Raw genomic sequence first — 20,898 nt, forward strand, 5'->3', positions numbered from 1 at the left:
AGGCAATGGGATAGTCTGGGTCTACACCAATCGCAGGATCAGGAGGAGGGAGCAGATTTGGGAGGAAGATTAAAGACCCAGTGGTGAACAATCTGAGGAGGTGAATGCATGAGCCAATAGAATGAAGTAATGGGAATACTGATGAATGCTTTCTCCCTTCCTTGTGCCCTGAGGAGACAGGATGGCAAGAAGAATGGTACCGATAATGGTATTGCTTAAGTTTAGCCAACCTTGTGGTTGGTTTTGTCTTATTTGTATTGCTAAATTTGTTTACTTGCCCCTTGTGTCAGCAAATGAGTACTTAAAAGTGTCGTTCACACTTCTTAATGTAGAACAAAGCTATGACTATTCAACTGAAGACACAAGTCAACTAGTGCCTTAAAAGGTGAAACGTTCTGCTAAAAATCTTAAATAAAATATGTACATATATAAAACCTTATCACAGTCAGTCGAAGATCCAGTCAAATAGCATCTGCTTAGTATGGGTACTGCATGCATGGTTCATTTTCCCTAAGTCATCTGAAGAATGTAAGTCGTATGTTATACAGCACTAGATGTACTTAACAGATGCAGCCAAATACCATTATCTAAATACCACAGCAGTTGCAAAATACAAATTAGTAAATTATTCTTCAGCTGTAAAAGAAGAAAGTTGCTAGTCTATGAATAACTGTTCACACTGATGTGCTGACTGAGCAAAGCCTTCAAACCAGGTATTGATGAGTTTTAATCCCCTCAGGCAAGTTACCTTAGATACACTATGACAGTATTACTCAATGACCCCAAAGGAGTACTGAAGTTTAACATTTGCACAGTGCTTTTTAAATAAATGTGAAGTACAAGTATGGCTGTGGGGGTGGGTGGTGGTGGAGGAGATCTCATCTGGGGTTTAAGGTTAGCTTTGACTGGAGTAAGCTAAAGCTTGGCACTAACAGCAACACAACTAAGTTTTTACGTTTGGAGATTCGCCAGGCATTATTTCTGGCTCCTATCTTTCATCTTTAATCATATTCCCCCCCATTACTGGCAAAGCTGAGGAAAGACCAGCACACTAAAGTTTAGAAGCTCCTTTGCTCCAGTCAACTTTAGGCACAACATCAGAAATCTAAACATTTACAACCGGGTATTAGTCATGGTGAGGGAGGCTGGGTGGCAATTCCTAGTAGTCAGAAATGATCAGAAGGCACTATATTAACTGTATTAATATTAGTCTCTTCCACTTTCCAATGTGTCCCTGCCCATCTTAACAAAAATAGATTAAAACAAAGTTAATGAAATGCCTGCTGCAATGTAGTGGAGAGTGTAACGTAAGACTAAATATTGCCCAGAAAAATTAGTTTCACAAAAGGTCTATATAACATGTGAATGAAAACATCTCTGTCATTTTTCTGTAGTAACCTAGTTTCTGGTCACCATGCTTTTTTCCAAACAAACAAACAAACAAACAAAAATTAAATGGGAAGTGAAAATATAATTTGAATATAACCTGAAGTCTAAACATGTCCTTGATTAATTTTCTTCATGCTGGACTGGCTCCAGAAAGAAACTATTTCCTTGGTAAGCTGTAGACTCAGACAAGTTAAGAAGATTGGCAGTAGTAGAGGTCTTCTATTCAAAGACACACAGTAATTATACCTGAACTATAAGAACATGTGCTTTCATAAATACAAGTAAAATGTATTCAAGACGGGCATAAATAGAGCAATTTTATTTTCTATCACTTTTAGAACAAAATATACAATGGAATCATTTCAACACAGTATATGATTAGGCAATGATTTGATTTTAAAATAGTCACAGAGGTAAAGGATTTGACAAAATGTCTAGCTAAAATTACAAAGTCTACAATAGCAGCAAAGAATACTAAACTGTTTTATGATCAGATGTTATGCATGGTAACTGGTTCATACAGCAGCACACATTACTTTATACCCAATAAAGCGATCAGATTTAAATTGACAGTTCAGTGACTTTAATTCTTATAACAATTTGCAAAATGTTTCTTTAATAAACAATTTCCTGTATCTGGTAACAAATGAAACAAGAAATTCAAATAGTAAAATCCAGAGAGTCGCGTAAGCCCTTTTGTTAATTTCCATTCCATATTATTAGCATGAAAAACCTTAGCACTTTATCATATCTCCATGAAGGGACTCCCTATGAAAACTTGAAATACTAGGAATTGTAATGGAGTACAGAATTTTTTCTGGCTTGAAATGGATAGGTGCACACTCTCTACATTTCTAAAATGTGCAATAATGAAAAATAATACATGCAAGAGATCAATTATAAATATACTGGAAAACAAGCTATAACTCTGTCATTTACACAGTTTAAATATATATTTTCTTTCAGATAGTCAGTAGAAAGGTAGACAAATACAAAGGCAACAAAGTTTTACAAAATATTAGACTTATTTATGCATGCATGTCTTTCAGATTTGGAAGTTGTTATTCAAGGGAGTTTTTTTTATTTCCCTTTCTAATGGAAACAAATTACTTATCAAAACTCTATATGCTTGAGAATGGCTTCAGGATTTACCTTGATCAGTCTTTAGCATGTCTGATGAAATTAAAAACAACAAGACCAACAAAAAAGACTCCCTTCATGTTATATAAAGCAAATGAGTGGGAAGAATATTATTGCCGCCAATCCAGTGCAAGTTGTGCTGATTGCCGAGTCACTTCAAGCCCCCTGAATTTGACAAGGTATTTAAAATGCTCAATGATCTCTGCATTTTGATGAGGCTGTTTAATTGAAAGTTAATTTTTATGAGGCTGAATCTAGATTAAAATTATTTTACATCTCTTCAGTGGAAAGCTCTTGATGAGACGCAACGGTTTCAGTGACTTGTGGAAACTTGGGGGAAAAAATACTAGCTCACAAATAGATGAAACAAGTATTTACATTTCAAAAAGTCACACTGAACTATCCTATTACCCCAAATCTGCAAAAGCAATCTTTTACTAAGTAGTTAGTTTAAATGGACTGTAAGCTACAGTTTCTCACAAGGTAGCCTCATTATGATACTACAAGAATAGTCAGTCAAACTAACGTTGATTTTCATATTTCACCAGTTTCAGAGGTTAATGGCTTAAGATCAGTCACTGAATGATGGACAACTATCAGTGTGCCAAGTATTAATCTCATTAAATGACTTATCTATAGGTATTTATAAATTCTTCCAATAAAACAGCTTTCTGAGGAGACAGTAAAAGCTTTTAAACAGGCTTGATATATTTATTTCCAAGCCCCACACACAAAATCACAACGAGATATAGTATATATGAGTGTAGAGTTATCAAATACTAGGTTTTCATTTTTAAAAATTGCATTTATACTTTCACTTTTACAATTAAATACTGCCACAGAACAGTTTATCTGCTAATAATATTTTTTGGCTGAAATCAGAAGTTTTTATTTAGGTAAAATACTAAGTTTAAATACAACAATGCTTAAAACACTGTAGAAGGTGAAATACACTAGAATATTGATTCTCAAATGATATTTATTAAAATGAAGTAACATTTAAGATTACCTAATGTCAGATGTGCAAAAATTTTAAAGTTACGACATCAAGTGACTGATTGAAAAAAGGTGAACATTTGAGTCCAATCAGAATTCCATTAAGTCAGAGGTACTCAGTCTCTGTCTTTAGGAATCTGTATGTGCTTCATATAGATCCTATAAGATTTGATCACCAGAACAGCTCCCCATGCTTTTTGGCACATACAAGAGCACTCAAGCAGCCAGGAAGTGGGAAGAGAGAGAAAATGTTGGCGAGGAATCACAAACAGCCACCAAATTGTGGAGTGACTTCTGGACATGCTAAATGACAATGTCACAGCTCAGTCATTACAGGCAGTGTCTTCACAGTTATATTGTGGCCCAGAAACCAAGCAATGAAGAAATGGCTCTCCAGCTCTTCAAGATGAGGTATCACTTCATTAGTCTCTTTGGACTGGTTTTATGTTTATCCTGGGGATTTAAGACGTAAATAAATAGAAGATGGAAATATAGTTTTGGAGTTGGTCTACGATTTACTAGAGTGGTTACTACAACTGTTAATTTAAGAAGGCTTAAAGACTTATTCATTTGTATAGTTTGTATGTTAATTTTGGTGGCTGCATGCTCTACTGCCCAGAAGTAATTAAGGTGGCTGTTCAAATGAGAATACTTGCTAATAATCACTTCACCTACATCCACTGCAATAAGTCTGACAAATACTGTCCAAATTGCTAGCAGGAAGCTCATCTGAAAGAGGATTAATATATATATATATATATACACACACACACACACACACACACACACACACCCCACAATAGCTTCCTCCTATTTCTTGAGCATCATTCACCCTAGGGCAGAAATGGAGGCTGTCAGTATTATACCTTGGATCAACTTTTGAAGGATAGAAGAAAGGAAAATACTCTTGATGAAGCCTGTACCCCTATTCCCATAACTCTGGCAAGCTGGTGGGGAGGGGGAGACTGTTCTGAGCACCCATCCTAGACTATGATTGCCAATGACATCAGGATCCTGGAGCACCGCAAGTCCCACTACACAGCAGCACATGGCAGGTGCCTGCTGTTGCAGAGGATAGCGACCTGAAATAACACAGAATAAAGAGCTCTGAGAAGTCCTCAGACATTCTGAGCCCTTGTTCTTGAGGAAGGGGAGACACGGGATGGAGTCAGAAGGAAGAAAAGTGAAGGAGGGGTGGCAGAGAGAGACAAGGGTATTAAAAAATACAGAGAAGAGGGCCCCTGCTTCTATGCTTTTCACCTGTTGTAAATCTTATCTACTTGCCAAGCTCCCAGCCTAAACTGCACTAGAATACCTACGTCCCAGAGGTGGTCAACACAGGTGCTAAAGTCCCAGAGGCCACAGACTGCCTTTACTACAAGAAAAAGTTCAACTACCAAAGAGACAGGCCAACAGTATACATATTGTTTACTTCTTCACAAGTATCTCTCAATAGCAAACTGCTATTTTCTAATCTCCAGGCTAAACTGGAAAACTCTGTAGAAACTAATTAGGAACCAAGAAAAGCTTTTTTGATTACACACCTAAACTAACTTTATCAGAGATATGCATGTGGCATAGGGTATGCCCTAGTCTCTCTGAAGATGGAAGCATCTACTAAGGGAAGGCTGAATAATGCAAAAGAAAGCAAGAGAGCACAGGGAGCTGAACAATATCTGAATACTGCAGCAGAAGTTACAGAATAAAAATTATATATACAGTCGGAAAGCAACAACGTTTACACTTATTAGTATGTGCCAGTTGTATTTCAGTAAAAAACAAATTGTACAGCTTTCTAGAGACGTTATTTGCTTTGCTTTTCAAATGAAACTGCTCATGTAGCTTCAAGCTTTCCATTTAATCCATGGCTCTTTCCACTTGTAATTTAGCTTTAAAAATTGATAGTCTTTTTAAAAAAGCTATAATGTTATTTTAGACTGTTAAAAGGGAAGCAGCAAAGCTAAAATAGAATTACAATGATAATACTAGAACAAAAAAGTTGGCGTAAAAGTAATTGGTAGATGAAAGCGTGGCTTTCAATAGCTTTTCAAACACAAATTATTAATTTTAATTCCTTCTGTAAAGAGTTGCATAAGGAGCATTAGATACTCTTTTCATTTAACCCCAAAAAATGAAAGGTGAAAATCTAGTGGAAGCTCCAACCAACTCAGCCCAGGCCTACTTACAGGAGTCCAAGAGTAGTGATGTCCAAGATAACTGGGGGGGAGAAATCCTGGCCCCTTGGAAGAGAATGGCAAAACTCCCACTGATGTTGTGGTGTCATGATTTCATGCTATGAGAATCTCTTCATTATTTAACGTGGGAATTTTTGTTACTATAATTTAGAAAATACAAATCTGAAAGTATGTTAATAGGTATCATCTCAAGGTTCTGGCAGGCCTATATCATTGAAAGAAATAGCAAAGATTCAGGTCTGAAGAACAAGCAAGGCTCCAGTTTTAGGACATGTCCCATACAGATTACAACACATGCACAGTGTATACAAAATACAGGAGTATCACACCAAGCCATACAAAGAGCTACGCGATCTTACTGAATGTTGTGACTGAGCTGGTTCAGTTATTCTTAAAATGGAGCGCTCTCTTTCCTCATGCAAAACCAGTCCTGTGAAATGGATATTCCCTGACTAAATGAAAGTCGTCTACATGGCCAATTTTTACTCAGAAGGGTCTTTATAACCTGCCTTGCAACAAAAAGAATTCAAGAGTTTGTTAAACACGGTGTTAGTTTTAGGGACAATTTTAACACAGTGTGTGTACATATATACATACGTACACACACACAAACTGCATTTATAAATAGAGCAAGTCTGCACAGAGTTGCCTATGGCTCTAATTTTTGCTCTCAGAGAACCAATTATTTTGTTGACATTTTCCCTAAAGAATGATGTAAAGAAATCTCTCCAGCTGGAATTTCTCTTATGTCCTAGCGTAAGCATGGTGGCAACACTATTCAGTGTTAGGAAAGAGAGTTTATATTCTGTCCTATGAAATGAGTGAGGACACAATCAAAAAGAAACTGATTGCACAATTGTCTACTCTGTCAGGTCTGCAAGTACAGAGAAGAAAGTTAGATACAGATGAGTACAATACATGTATATGATGGGGGGAAAGAAAAAGTCACAAATCAAAAACAGTCTCAATCTACACCAGTGTTGAATTTAGTATGGAACTGAAAGCAAACTTAACTAAGAAGGGTTTCAACCTGGCTTGCATCATTAAGTTCACAAGCATGCTCTCAGATCCAACCTAAAATGTGAATCAGCATTATTATACTGCTTCATTCTAACAAACGTTACAGCAAATGTTTGACTATTTGAATTGTAAAATACAGCTAATTTACATAGATATCTTAACCATCCAAAATGTACAAATCTGAATTCAAACCTATCATTTTGCTTGCAACAAACCCTGTTTGCTAGAGTATAAAGGCTCAGATTTAAACAAAAGTAGTCATTTAAAAACACAACTAATGTACTGTGAAAGAGCTTTACATCCCATTCTTCATGCTCTGCTTGGAGACATTCATACTTCTAGTAAAACCAAAGGGTAACCATTCCATTTTTATCTGTAAACAAACACACCACATTTTGGTCCTCCGTGACTAAGAAGTCTCCATACCTCATTTTGGAGCAGTCTTTGTACAGCTGAGAGAAACTGATACAACTGAAATACTCAACAGCTGGGTGCAAAGCCTGTATTCAGACTCTACTTTTAGTCCCCGAGGCCTTGTGTTGACTGGGTAAAAGTGGAAAGCCACGAAGACATGGCTGATTTTGCATTTGTGAAGGCCCCTCCTACTGACTGACCTGCATTATAAACAAACAAAAAAGAGAAAAAAGTTACTCAGAAGGTGTAATATGATTTTTCTAGACAGTATATACCCCATAACATATTCTTTGCATATTAAAGACACCACGGAGTGATTACAAAACACAGAGGTTTAATCTGCAACTTAAAATGTAAACACCCAGATACACTCAAAGAATTTAAAGGTGGCATCTTAGAAGAAATAGTTTGTGCCAAACAGCAATAATTATAGTCTTTAAGTGGCCTCTTCAGGTCCAAGCCTGAAAGGCTCTTAGGGCCCAAGCTCATCTCAGAGCAGTAGCAGCTGAGGATTCAAGAGAGAAAGAGGGAGCAGACAGATCACTTTCATTCTGAACAATCCGGTCAAGAATTTTGGCAAAGCCACAAGAGAACAAGCACTTATGAAGCTCCTTAACTGGTGGCCTTGCGTTCTCTCTCACCATTTGATGAGGTCATGCTGGACAATCAAAACAGTATAGGCTTGATCTAAAGTCCACTGAAGTCAATGGGAGCCTTTCTATTGACTTCAATGGTCTTTAGATCAGGCACTATCAGAGAAACACAAAATGAGAATAATTTGTTATTGCTGGAGAGTATGGCTTAGTAGTTTAAGCACTTACTAAGGATGAACAATCTTTCGTCTGAAACCTTAAAAAACAGATATTTACTCTGGGCAAAGCCTGGCTTTTAAACAGAAGTTTACTCCGGTATCCTTATCTAAAATAGCCCCTCGTCCTATTGTTGTGTAGTGTGCCGTGTCCCAATTATCAACCTGTCTGCCAGCCTTCCCGCCTCCCCCCGGCTGCATTTCTGTGGTGGATAGATATATCTGTAAAGCACATTAGGATAAAATGCACTACAGAAATATAATACACTATTATTAAATTAACCATGGCATGTCATGCTTGTACTATCTATCTAGCTGCACACTCTTTCAACCTGGTTACAGACAAACAGATTTCTTACCTACAGCTTTTCCTGTTTGCACAACATTCCGGCTGGTATTGACCATAGCAGTTCCAATTTTCTTGCCACGTTCACTGTTCTGGACAGAGCTAAGCAAGAGAAATGTTGAAAGAGCATTAGTCAACTGACTCACTACCTACTCAAGGGACAAAATTTAGTCTAAAATAGCAATTAAGTATAATCAAGCTCATAAGATTCAGATCCATCTCCTCATTCCACCACAGACCAGTTACACACATAAACATGTGTCAGGCATGAAGGAGGAAGGGGAGAATAGATTCATCATTATGGAACACGCTGTGCTCTTTGGTGTAAGACCCGAAGACATTTGTGGGAAGTGTTTCTGTTGTAGATTACAAGACAAAATTTTACAGCATCTACATTTAGGTACCTTTGAAAATTTTACCCTTAGTCTATAAGCTTTGTTAAAAAGCATGTGGCTGGTGGGCTGATTCTGAATGTTTGTCATTGCTTTGTCCATTCAGAAGAACTGTTAATTTTACTTTGTGCTATCCATAAGAATCAACTTTTTGAACAAGTATGCCTTTCATCTCATGCTTTTTCAAACAAGTAAGGAAGAATTATGTTACTATCACTGGAAAAAAAGCATAAAGCAATTAGTTTCTATTCATTTTAAATGGCAGCAGTTGTAAAATCTTCTTATTTGGTTTTATAATATAATATTCATATAAAAATGTCAGTTTCCTCATCCACTCCATATATATGTACATATATCAAAACCTTAGAAAATACTGCTATAGTAAAGCAAGCTGCATTCTATTCCACTTTAAGCATTTCCAGGCAAATTGTCAAATAACGTTAATCTTTATTGTTGATATATAAAGGATAAAGAGCAGATTCTTTTCAGGTATCAGTTTGGGCTGGATTTGCAAAGTCTAATTTTGATAAGGTGAACATTTTTCACAGCACTGTCACTTGTGGAGAATAAATATGTTGCAAGAATACTTCCTTCATTAGAATCATACTTTAAGGACTATTGATCCCCTTAAATTCAGTTTAGAGTTTCACAAAGTGCTAATGACTCCCCTCTCAAAAAAAGGTGTAGGTGATAAAACAGTATCAAATGAAATGGGGACACCAATGGCTTTGGGAATTAGAAATGAGTTACAAGAAGACTTATCTCCAGATTACAGGCTAAAACACGGTCTAAGTTTAAATTGATAGCCACTGCCATTATCATGGTAAGGTAGTCTCTGTGAAATGGGTTTCTGATCCCAGTTTTCATCATGGAAACCTAGCCACTGTTACGAGAACAGGCAACAAGGACCAAACCTTTTCTCCCTAGAGCTGTCCCTTGAAGTCAGGTTTTATTTCTACACACAAAAATTGACTGTAAAAAATGATACCTTTGTACCTCCATAGATCTTCTCCCTCTTCTTAGAAAGTAACATCTGCTAACTTTATTGACAAGAGTGACAGCTAGCGAACAGGAGCAGCAAACAGGGGAGTTTTACAAGAGAATTCTCCAGGTGAAGGATGAGAGCCTACATGACCCTTGAGTGAGTTTGTTGTCTGTTTGTTTGTTGTGTGCTTGCTTGCCATACACTTGCTGAGCCAAGAGCTTATTAATGAGGCCCCAGCCTATCTTAAGATCCCTAACCCAGTTAGGATCCCTTAACAAGGGGGGGAAGAGGGGAGACGCTAACTCAGGGAGAACAGGGGTTTAAAAAGCTAGCTCCTAAGCAACCAGAAGACCTAGCAAACGGGAGTTTTGAGACTGAGTATGAGAGGCAGATGCATCTAATGAACACTCTAAACATAGGCCACTGAGGATACCTCTCCTGGGGAGGGAACCCCAGTTACTAGGAAGAGTCAGTAATGGTAATGGGGGATTCAATTATCAGAAATATAGCTAGCTGGGTTTATGATGACCAGGAGACCCATACGGTAAATTGCCAGGTGCAAAAAAGGTTGCATGTCTCATGAAACATTTAGATAGCCTTCTGTGCAGCGCTGGGGAGGAGCCAGTGGTTGTGGTATATGTAGGTACCAAAGACACCAGGTAGGAGAGAGGTCCCGGAGGACAAATTTAGGCTGCTAGGTAAGAGATTAAAGCCCAGGACCTCCAGGGTAGCACTCTCTGAAATGCTTCCAGTTGCACGCACAGGGCCAGAAAGACAGGCAAAACTGCAGGGTCTCAATGCGTGGATGAGACAATGATATAGGGAAGAGGGTTTAGGATTATTACAGGAAGGATGGGCTCCACCTAAACCAAAATGGAACCAGATTGCTGGCATGTAAAATTAAAAAGGTCGTAGAGGAATTTTTTAAACTAAGGGCTGGGGGAAAGCAACAGGTGCTGAGGAGCACACAGTTTGGGTAGAGACATCACTTAGGGACAAATTTAGTGAAGGGGGAACTCTATATCCTAGTAAAGGGGATAGGAAAGAAGTTGGTAAAGTACAGTAGGAGCTAGTGAGGAACAGTCAAACATAAAGAAGTCTCATTTATATATAAAATACATAAAGGCAAGCAACTGAATATTGACAAAATGAACAAATGCTTGGATACAAATCCTAGAAATCTCAATACTAAAGTGGGTGAACGAGAGTGCCGGTCATTAAATGAAGATATTGATATAATACACATCATGGAAACTTGGTGGAATGAGGATAATCAGTGAGATGTGTTAATACCAAGGTACAAAATATATATGAATGAGAGAGTTAGTCACAGTGGTAGGAGAATGGCATTCTATATGAAAGAAAGCATAGAGTCAAATAAAGTAAAAATCTTAAATGAATCAGACTTTACGATAGAATCTCTATGGATAGAAATTCCATGCTTGAACAATAAGAGTATAGCAGTAGGAATATGCTACCAACCACTTGACCAGGATGGTGACAGTGACTGTGAAATGCTCAGGGAGATTAGAGAGGATACAAAGGTAGAAAACCCAATATTAATGGGGGATTTCAACTATGACTGGTTATGTGTCTCCTCGAAAAGAGATGCAGAAATAAAATGTCTAGACACATTAAATGGCTGCTTCTTAGAGCAGCTTGTCCTGGAATCCACAAAGGGAGAAGCAATTCCTAATATCGTCCTAAGTGGAGCACAGGATCTGCTCCAAAAGGTGAACATAGCAGAACCGCTTAGTAATAATGACCATAATATAATTAAATTTAACATCCATATGGGTGTGTGTGTGTGTGTGGAAATGCCAAAGAAACCCACCACAGTAGCTATTAACTTCAAAAAATTGAACTACACAAAAATGGGAGGGGGAGGGGAAACCCTCAAAAAGCCCCAGTTAAACAAAAATTAAAAAGAACAGTCACAAGGGTGGAATGCCTGCAAACTGCATGAAGACTATTTTAATACACCATAATGGAGGCTCAAACTAAATGTATACACCAAATAATAGTAATAAAAAAGAGTAAGAGGATCCAAAGAATGCCAATATGGCTAAACAGCAGAGTAAAAGAAATGGTTAGAGGCAAAAAGACATCCTTTAAAAATCGAAAGTCAAATCCTATTGAGGAATACAGAAAGAAGCATAAACTCTGGCAAGTCAAGTGTAAAGTATAAGAAGGCAGACCAAGAAAGAATTTGAAAAGGAAGTAGCTAAGGACACAAAATCTAACAGCAAAAAAACCCAAAACAACCCACTAGGTACATCAGAAGCAGTAGTCAGTGGGGCAACTGGATGACCGAGGTGCTAAAGGAGCACGCAAGGAGGATAAGGTCGTTGTGGAGAAGCTAAATGAATTCTTTGCATCAGTCTTCATTGCAGAGGACATGGGGGAGATTCCCATACCCAAGCCATTCTTTTTAGGTGACAAATCTGAGGAACTGTCCCAGACTGAGGTATCACCACCCATATCTCAGACTTATTTGCACCAAAATGTAGCCGCTCTAGCTCTTTGTTTGTGGTGCAGAGTGGAAAACTTGACTGTCCATCAAACTTGACTGTCCAGCGGACAAAGGACATTGGCCTGTGGGATACTCTTGGCAAACTCTCAGAGCACAAGTCCAGTGGGACTGCATCTATACTGCAAAGCAATAGGGCTTGAACCCGTGGTACAAGGTTGATTCAGGCTCGGACCCCTCAAGGGTCCTGGGTCCAGTATGTGTGTAGACGGAAGGGGGGTTAGGTTTTAGCCTAAGTTGGAACCCTGGGTTTATGTTACAGTGTAGACATAGCCTTTGACAAGGTCCCCCACAAAAGGTTCTTAAGCAACCTAAGCAGTCAGGGATAAGAGGGAAGGTCCTCTCCTGGAGAGTAACTGATTAAAAGATAGGAAACAAAGGGTAGGAATAAATGGTCAGGTTTTCCACAATGGATCGAGATAAATAGCAGGGTTCCCCCAAGGATTTGTATTGGGATGTGTGACGTTAAGCATATTCATAAATGATCTGGAAAAGGGGGTGAACAGTGAGGTCCAAAACCAAGAACAAAAAGTTACAAAGGGATCTCACTAATCTGTATGACTGGGTGAAAAAATGGCAGATTACATTCAAACTTGATTTGTGCAAAGTAATACACGCTAAAAAAAAAAATAATCCCAACTATACATGCAAAATGATGGATCTAAATTAGCTGTTACCACTCAAGAAAGAGATCTTGGAGTCATCATGGATAGTTCCCTGAAAACATCCAACTCAACGTGCAGCAGCAGTCAAAAAGAGCTAACAATGTTAGGAACCATAAGGAAAGGGATAGATAAGAAGACAAAAATATCATAATGCCACTATATAAATCCATCGTATACCCACACTTTGAATACTATGTTCAGTTCTGGTTGCCCCATCTCAAAAAAGATATATTAGAATTGGAACAGGGAAGGGCAACAAAATGATTAGGGTTATGGAACAGCTTCCATATGAGGAGAAATTAAAAAGACTGGGACTGTTCATTTTAGCAAACAGATTATGAAGGGGGGGGGATATAGGGTGACCAGAGGGCACGTGTGAAAAATCGGGAGAGGGGGTGAAGGGGTAATAGGTGTCTATATAAGAAAAAGCCCCCATAATCGGGACTGTCCCTATAAAATTGGGATATCTGGTCACCCTAGGGGGATATGATAGAAGTCTACAAAATCATGAATGGTATGGAGAAACTGAATAGGGAACGGCAAACCGCGGACACTGGGAGCTGAGGGGCTCCGTGCCTGTGAACGCTCCAAGTAAACAAAACGTCCAGGCCCGCTAGCGGCTTACCCTAACAGGCCAGGAGCCAAAGTTTGCCAACCCCTGAAATATAGGGTCGGCTTATGAAAGGGTCATACAGTTTTTGCTATTTTTACCTAACCATTTTGGGGGGGGTCGGCTTATAAACGAACGGGCTAATGAACGAGTATATACGGTACTTCTTCAGACAAATCATGGTCAATCTGTGGAATTGTTGCCATGAGATGTTGTGAAGGCTGGGTCCAAGTGGTGTAAGTTGGAACTGGACAACAGGGATGGATCACTCAAAATTGCCCTGTTCTGTCCATTCCCCCTGAAGCATCTGGCACTGGCCACTGTCAGAGACAGGATACTGGTCTAGATGGACCATCAGTCTGACCCAGTATGGCCGTTCTTATGTTTAAAAGTAAGTTTTATTACTTTATACACATACAGTAGAACCTCAGAGTTATGAACACTTTGGGAATGGAAGTTATTCATAACACTCCCTTTATTTTTTTTAATAGTTTACATTTAATACAGCACTGTATTTGCCTTTTTTGGTTTTTTGGTCTCTGCTGCTCTCTAATTGCATACTTCTGGTTCCAAATGAGGTGTGATTGATCGGTCAGTTTGTAACACTGGTGTTTGTAATTCTGAGATTCTACTGTATATGCACTCAAGGACCAACAGAGCTAAGAGAGATTTATCTATTGACGCTCATGCATCAGAATTGATAGTTAACTTGCAACTGCAAGATTGAATTTATACCTATTAAACTCTACTGAAGATAACAGGGTTGCACAGGTGTAACTGAGGGCAGAATTAGGCTTAATGAATCTTTACTGTTGATGGATGCAAGAACAGGAATGAACCCAGCTTGATTCTAGAATCCAGGCTGAGTTTTCAAAGCTGAAGGTTATGGAAAAATATATTTCTATTATTAAATTGAAAAAAGTTGAATCAGGGACACAAATACTGAACCCCAAAGCATCAATTTTATCATTATTTTCAGTAGCATCAAATTGAATTTAAAGGGCCAGATCCTCTGCGGACTTAAAAATCAGTGGAACTATGCAGAGGATTTGGCCCAGAGTTTAAAAAAAGAAAAAAATATACCAGAAAAAAAAATCATTGTACTTGAAATGTTTTAAAAGTTTTAGATTAAAATATTAACAAGTGAACATTAATAAGAGGAGATATTGCACTATGGAAAATGCAGCTCTAACAATATTTATATCCATCAATTTATTATTATTTGTGTTGCCCCAATAAAAGGATCAAGAACCTACTGTGCTAGGCACTGTACACACATTAAAGACAGTCATGCACGGACAATATTTTTCACTATCTCGGGCACATTTCCTATCCTTAGACGTTGCTAGTTTAGAAAGAGTGCAGCATACAATTTCATGAAGAGGGTCAATTCCCATATCTTTAAAAGAATCTTGATTTATCTACATAGTCTCAATTTAGCAATAGACAATAAAATATCAAAGTATTATATACTTACTGTGATAATCTTAACTTTACATCTGATACAGAGTATTGGCCCTGGAATGGGTGGCTGGAAGGGGAAAAAATACAGTGTTTTAATTTTGTCATTTTTTCCATAATGAAAAATCAGCATGCTTTTATTTGCTGGTTGTCCTCCACTGCAACAAAGAAAATATCTAGTTATACATGTCCCAGTTGTGGTTCAGTTGTAGGATTTTGACGAATCACTTGCGATCTGCCATCCATTTACAAACTAGACATGTTTCATCTTCTTTTCAAATCTCATAAAGCTGACAGCTGAGACACTCCTCCTGCTGACAAGATGAGGCATAATGAGAGAAGTGATGTCTCAGGGAGCCATGTACGGCTTCATAGATTAAAAAAAAAAAAAGCCATAAACTGAACTCAAACAGCAGCCAGTGCAACATACGGAGTACAAGTTTAACTAGCTCTATGCAGCATGCTGTCGTATTCTGTACTACCTGAAGCTGCTGAGTTGTCTTCAAATGAAACCACATTTGCACAGTCCAATATTAAAGTAAAAAAGGCATAAAAACTATGGCAAAGTCTACATTTAAAAAGGAAAGAATGCAACCTCTGAACCAACAACACTGCTGTCAAATGATGATCCTGGCCACTACTGCTCCCCGGAAATATAGACGCAATCAAAAATCCACAGGAACCAGCAGACTGTAAACCTCTAAGGAAAGGTGGATGAAGCCTCTGCAGCCAACTCTCTCAAAGTTATTCAGAGACTTCCTACCAGCTTCACTTCTGCCTTTAGGCAGCGCTTTAGCAAGCTTCTTCTCTTCTATGCCCCACAATCTCAGCCAGGTACTAGTAATGAGAGAGACTGCACGACCCTGGTCTGAAGAAAAGGAGATGCCTCCAGAACTTTTACAGCAGTTCAGTCCTGAATATCTCAAAGTTTCCCAGAGTTGCCTCATATATGCTGTAGGGAGGAGCAATGAAAGAGAACCTGGTAACATCCCACACAAAAGCTCTCTGATTCCATATAAGAACAGCACAATAAAATCTTTATTTCTCCCTCTTATTTCTGAACTTGGTTTCTTACCTAGAATTTACTTCTGCAAGAGCAGGATGCTTGTTGCTGTTCCACACCCTGTAGCTGTGTGTATTTTTCCAAGTTGCTACAAACGCTGTTCCGAAGTCTGACAATATCTTTTCATTATCTGATGAATAAAAGACAGAAGGTGAGTGGACCTGTAGCAATGCACTGAGGATGTAAAAGAAGAAATGAAAAGGAGGTTTTGAAAGAAAAACAGAAATTTCCTCGATTCTTGTCAGAGAACACGGGGTTCCAGTTCCATAAACATTAGCAAAGCAACAAGCTCATTATTTTGGGTTTAAAAAAATGCCACTGCCCAACACAAAGAGTTAAGGAAAGGAAAACTGAGTTCAGACAACCAAGAAATTCATTTAAAGGAACACTGACAACTTAGTTTAGATACAACTGAGTGGTTTTTTTTTTTTAATATATCACTGAATAAAACTGTATTTTGCTTTTTTGATATCAAGCTGTTAAACATCCCCATATAATGAACCTAGACTGCACTGTGCCACCATACGAGAATCTGAAAGTGAAGGTAAGTGGCCTAGCTCTGTTGCAAGGCATTATCCAACAGCAGGGAACAAGTCATAGAACATGACATCACCTGCACTGATCTTGCCCTAACAGCAGAACCCTGCTTTACTGTACCACATTAAACTGCAAATTCAATTTGAGGGTGAAGCTGAGAGTTACTAAAGTGTGAATTAATGAACAACCATCACACACTTCAGGTGTATTACGTTAATGTCCCTTTAACAATATATTTACAAATACAGAAAATCTATCTAGAATATTCAGAAGGGAAAAGTAAAATCTATCATGGGGTTCATGAAAAGCATGTTATGCCACAAACGGGTAGTCATCTTAAATAAAAGTACAAAGCTGGCAGATACAGAGAACACAGAGGACTTAATATATCTATGTTTGAAGTGAAGCTTGATACAGTATTTGCTCATGAATATCAGAGTGGACACAGAATTGGCTGACAGGCAGTCAACTGAGAATAATTATGAAGGGGAGCTCAATTAAAAGGGTTAATTCTGGGCAAACAGAACTTTTCCTAAAAGATTTAGAGAGTTAGCTGTTTAAATTCTGCATAAACAATTGGGAATAGCTAAAGTCCACAAAGAGACCCTAAATTAGTAGGATGTCTGCATGTATAAATTTCAAGTACACCTCTACCCCCGATATAACACAAATTCGGATATAACCCGGTAAAGCAGTGCTCCGGGGGAGTGGGGCTGTGCACTCTGGCGGATCAAAGCAAGTTCAATATAATGCGGTTTCACCTATAACGCGATAAGATTTTTTGGCTCCCGAGGATAGCGTTATATCGGGGTAGAGATGTACTTCTATTTATGAGGAGTGGGTAATGGAAATTAACACAAATACCCAAGGGAAGATAACAAAGGGGGAATATAATAATCTCTAAATCATTGAGAGTTAACAACATAGAATAAAGCAAGAAATTAACGAAGATGGTCAAGGGATTAAAAAAAAATTTTTTTTCAACTGAGATAAAGGATGAGTATAAGCCAAGCTGAAAATGCAATGGAGCAATTGTTTACTATGCATTCAACCTCTGCCCAGTCTCACCTCAGCCCCTAAAGAGGTTACCAGAATTTACCTGGCTGCAGCACAGCAGCAAGCAATGCATGAAGATAGGCACCAAACTGAGCCCTGATCCACTCGTCTCCTCCCTCCCAGCCAGTGCCATCGAGGAAAACATCATCCCTGTTCTCAGTTACATGCTTCACCAAGTAGTCTGCAAATCTCAGGTCAGCAGTTGTGAGGTTCAGGATCTTCCTGAGTTCTGGATCGTGGATTTGGACAAGGGCTTCCTCTATCTGATTGAAATAATCCCAAGGGGAAAAACAGTCTAAATAAGACCTTCAGCATACATAACCTGTACTATTTTTTGTCAAATGAGTAATTCATCCCCACCTACAACCACAACCAAAGGTAAGGAGAAACTGATGACCAAATTATGCTTCAACTGTTCTCAGGATATGAGATGATGGTCTGAAGTAGCCTGAACTTGATGAACTTCCTGGCAAAAACTGCAGAAGCTCTTTGTCAGGATTTTGAGTACGTTCCTATAGGGTATATTCCTAGAGATTCTTTTCTAAGGCTTTGATTTATTGGCTGGCTGAGTTAATCTGCTACCTGCATATAATTATTTAATGTTGTTGGGTGGTCATCATTATGCAATTGTAAACTTAATTCTTAGGGCATCTACAGCTTTCTGTTTGGGCATTTTTTATTGCCGCTTAAATATAAAGTAAATAAATATGAGGAAGAGCATATTCATGTTACCATAACTGTGTCTGTTTCTCAGTTATAAACATTTATTTTTAAGATCTTATTAGGCAGCCATGAAAGTTCACTAAGAGAAAAATAAACCATGACTAACAAGGAGTCATATGGAGCTTTAAAAAATATTCTATAAAGTGTAAACACTGGATATAATGTATTACACCAGAAACTTATTAATATTTTTGAAAGTGAACAAAGTTAAGGTTTTCCTGCTTCATTACTTATATAAATGCAAGTATACAGAATTCTAGCAGTATAGGTGTGAGACTCTATTGTATTTAAGGGCTTGTCTCCACAGTGAAATTGTTCCGGAATAAGATAGGATGTGAATTTACAGCACTATAGCTATTCCTGTTGATTCGGTCAATTTCCTTTAATAGACAAGCCCATAGCATAGGACATAGATAGTTAACTGAACACACATCATGAAAACTTGTTCAGTTGTCTACTTTAAACAAAGTACAGAAAATTTCAGTGAACCTAACTGGAAGCTTAGGAATATTTTTGTATATATTGTCTTTTGACAAAAGCTCTTTGAATAGAAAGTGTGCAGGTAAGTTCTTTGGAGCAGGAACGATTTGTTGTGTGTTTGTACAGAGCCTAGGACAGTGGAGTTTTGGTCCATGACTGGAACTCCTAGGTACCGATACAAATAATAATAAAAATAATAATGTATTTAACAACTTCATTAGTAAACAAAGATTCTTATTTTGACTTAAACACGTTCATAATGCAATCCCTCTTTTTTTTAAAGTTTAAAAAGTTTTTAAGAAGAGAATTCATACTTCCACAATTGCATCACTTAGATGCTTCTGCTGACGGAACAGGATGTTGGTGGCTCCCGCAACAAAGCCACGGACTGTTACATCAGAGAGGAGGTGATGCTGTTGCAGTGCCATGTATGGCAAGCAAAGGTAACCCTAAGATAATGGAAATACTAAATGATTAGTAAGAAAAGGGGAAGGGAAAAACACCCCACCAAACCCCATCTTACTGTACTTACCCATCTCCACAGTCCTTCCTAGAGCTACATAAAAGCAAGAACACCACCCCACAGAGAGAACAAGCCTGGTTATTGCTCTGCACTATGTTCCTAGCCACACTGCCACTGGAGTCTGATGTTGCTTTGCTACATTAAGCAAACATAAGCAAACCAGGTTTCACAGAAATGGAGCATACTTGGTAATGGCTTATGGCAGCTTTCATTCTTAGTTGACTGGTTGAAATCCAGCCCAAACAGCTTCAGATGGTAACGGAGCTGACGAATGTGAAATGAGTTTGGTGGTCTCAATCCAGTTCTCATGTCCTTGGCATGCACAGTAAAGAGGACAAGAACTGAACGGGCAGTCAGACTATCCTTTCTTCCACAGTATAGTCTCTTCTGGCAGGACTCAGGTACACTGCCAGGACAGTTAGACACTCGTGCACTGTTGCTATCCATGTTTTTCAGGGACAGACTTTCAGGCTCCAGGGATAACTTTTTGTGAGCATGCGCATGCCTGCTTTAAAAAAAAAAAAAGCAGCAGGAGAAAAAGACTATGCTCTGTGCTTTTTAACCACTGCATCCTTATGATACTAATTATACGAGTGCTTTCCAGGAAAATTTGCTATTTAAAAAAAAGTCTAAGTTTTTGATGTAGGTTACACCCACATTCTAGTGATACAGCTGGAAGCATTATAATTTCCTTTTTAAGATAGAATTAATGTACCCCTTGAAACTCTAACCCAATTCCAACTGTTCAGATACATAAAGCATTGTGCAGTTCATTCACTAACGCTAACACAAGGACTACAGGCATATTGGACAAAACAACAAGAATGAATGTACATCATCATGCAGTACATGGCAATTTGAAACATATGGAAGGAAAGGAATAAAACTACTACTTTTTTTCTAGATTAAACACAAGGATCGCTATCCAGATGAAAAATACCAACAACTAAAACAGAACCGCCTTTGTCAAAGAATAAAAGAGTCCTATGTTAGAGAGTCACCAACCTGGAGTATTAGGTTTCTGGAAAAATAATATTAAGGAAGTTGACAATGCAATATTTAATTGTCATGTAATTTTAACAACCAGACAAGCTGTGCCATTTTAGAAATGCTTTGCCATTTAAAACAAAGAGGGCCTGATTCCAAACTCACCATGCAACTATGACAGCTTCTGATTGACACTAGTGTAAATGAGAGGAGCATCTGACCTTATCTAGCTGGCACTAAAATTAGTAACAAAAATCCATGACCTGTTTTTGCCTTGTAGTTTTGTGCTCTTTTATACTAGGAAATACATTACCACGTGGTCAATAAAGCCAGTTCATGACCTTTTGGCCCAATCTCATTCATCCAAGTTTGGTCTGGTGGACTAAACTTTCTTTCCATAGTATGGAACAAACAAAAACAAGAAAACAAACTTGTAAATAATCCTATCAAAAGAGCTTCGCTGATTATAAGGCCAGAAGGACCACTGTGATCAATGTAGTCTGACTACCTGTATAACACAGGCCATAACATTTCCTTGAATTAGAGTATAACTTTTAGAAAAACATCCATTCTTGATT

General features: G+C 38.2%; 1 protein-coding gene across 1 annotated transcript in view; it reads right to left on the reverse strand.

The window, feature by feature from the left end:
- Positions 1 to 1,693: 1,693 nt before the first annotated feature.
- AVL9 (AVL9 cell migration associated) overlaps positions 1,694 to 20,898 on the reverse strand; it is a 74,663-nt gene continuing 55,458 nt past the window's right edge. The window contains exons 11-16 of the mRNA XM_054019351.1: positions 19,125 to 19,259; positions 17,651 to 17,870; positions 16,027 to 16,144; positions 14,968 to 15,021; positions 8,322 to 8,410; positions 1,694 to 7,354 (exon numbers count right to left, since the gene is read on the reverse strand). Coding sequence (XP_053875326.1) covers positions 7,260 to 7,354; positions 8,322 to 8,410; positions 14,968 to 15,021; positions 16,027 to 16,144; positions 17,651 to 17,870; positions 19,125 to 19,259 — 711 coding nt within the window. The 3' untranslated portion in view covers positions 1,694 to 7,259. The remainder of the gene's footprint in view (positions 7,355 to 8,321; positions 8,411 to 14,967; positions 15,022 to 16,026; positions 16,145 to 17,650; positions 17,871 to 19,124; positions 19,260 to 20,898) is intronic.

This window comes from Malaclemys terrapin, chromosome 2, assembly GCF_027887155.1.
Source record: "Malaclemys terrapin pileata isolate rMalTer1 chromosome 2, rMalTer1.hap1, whole genome shotgun sequence".
Lineage (NCBI taxonomy): Eukaryota > Metazoa > Chordata > Testudines > Emydidae > Malaclemys > Malaclemys terrapin.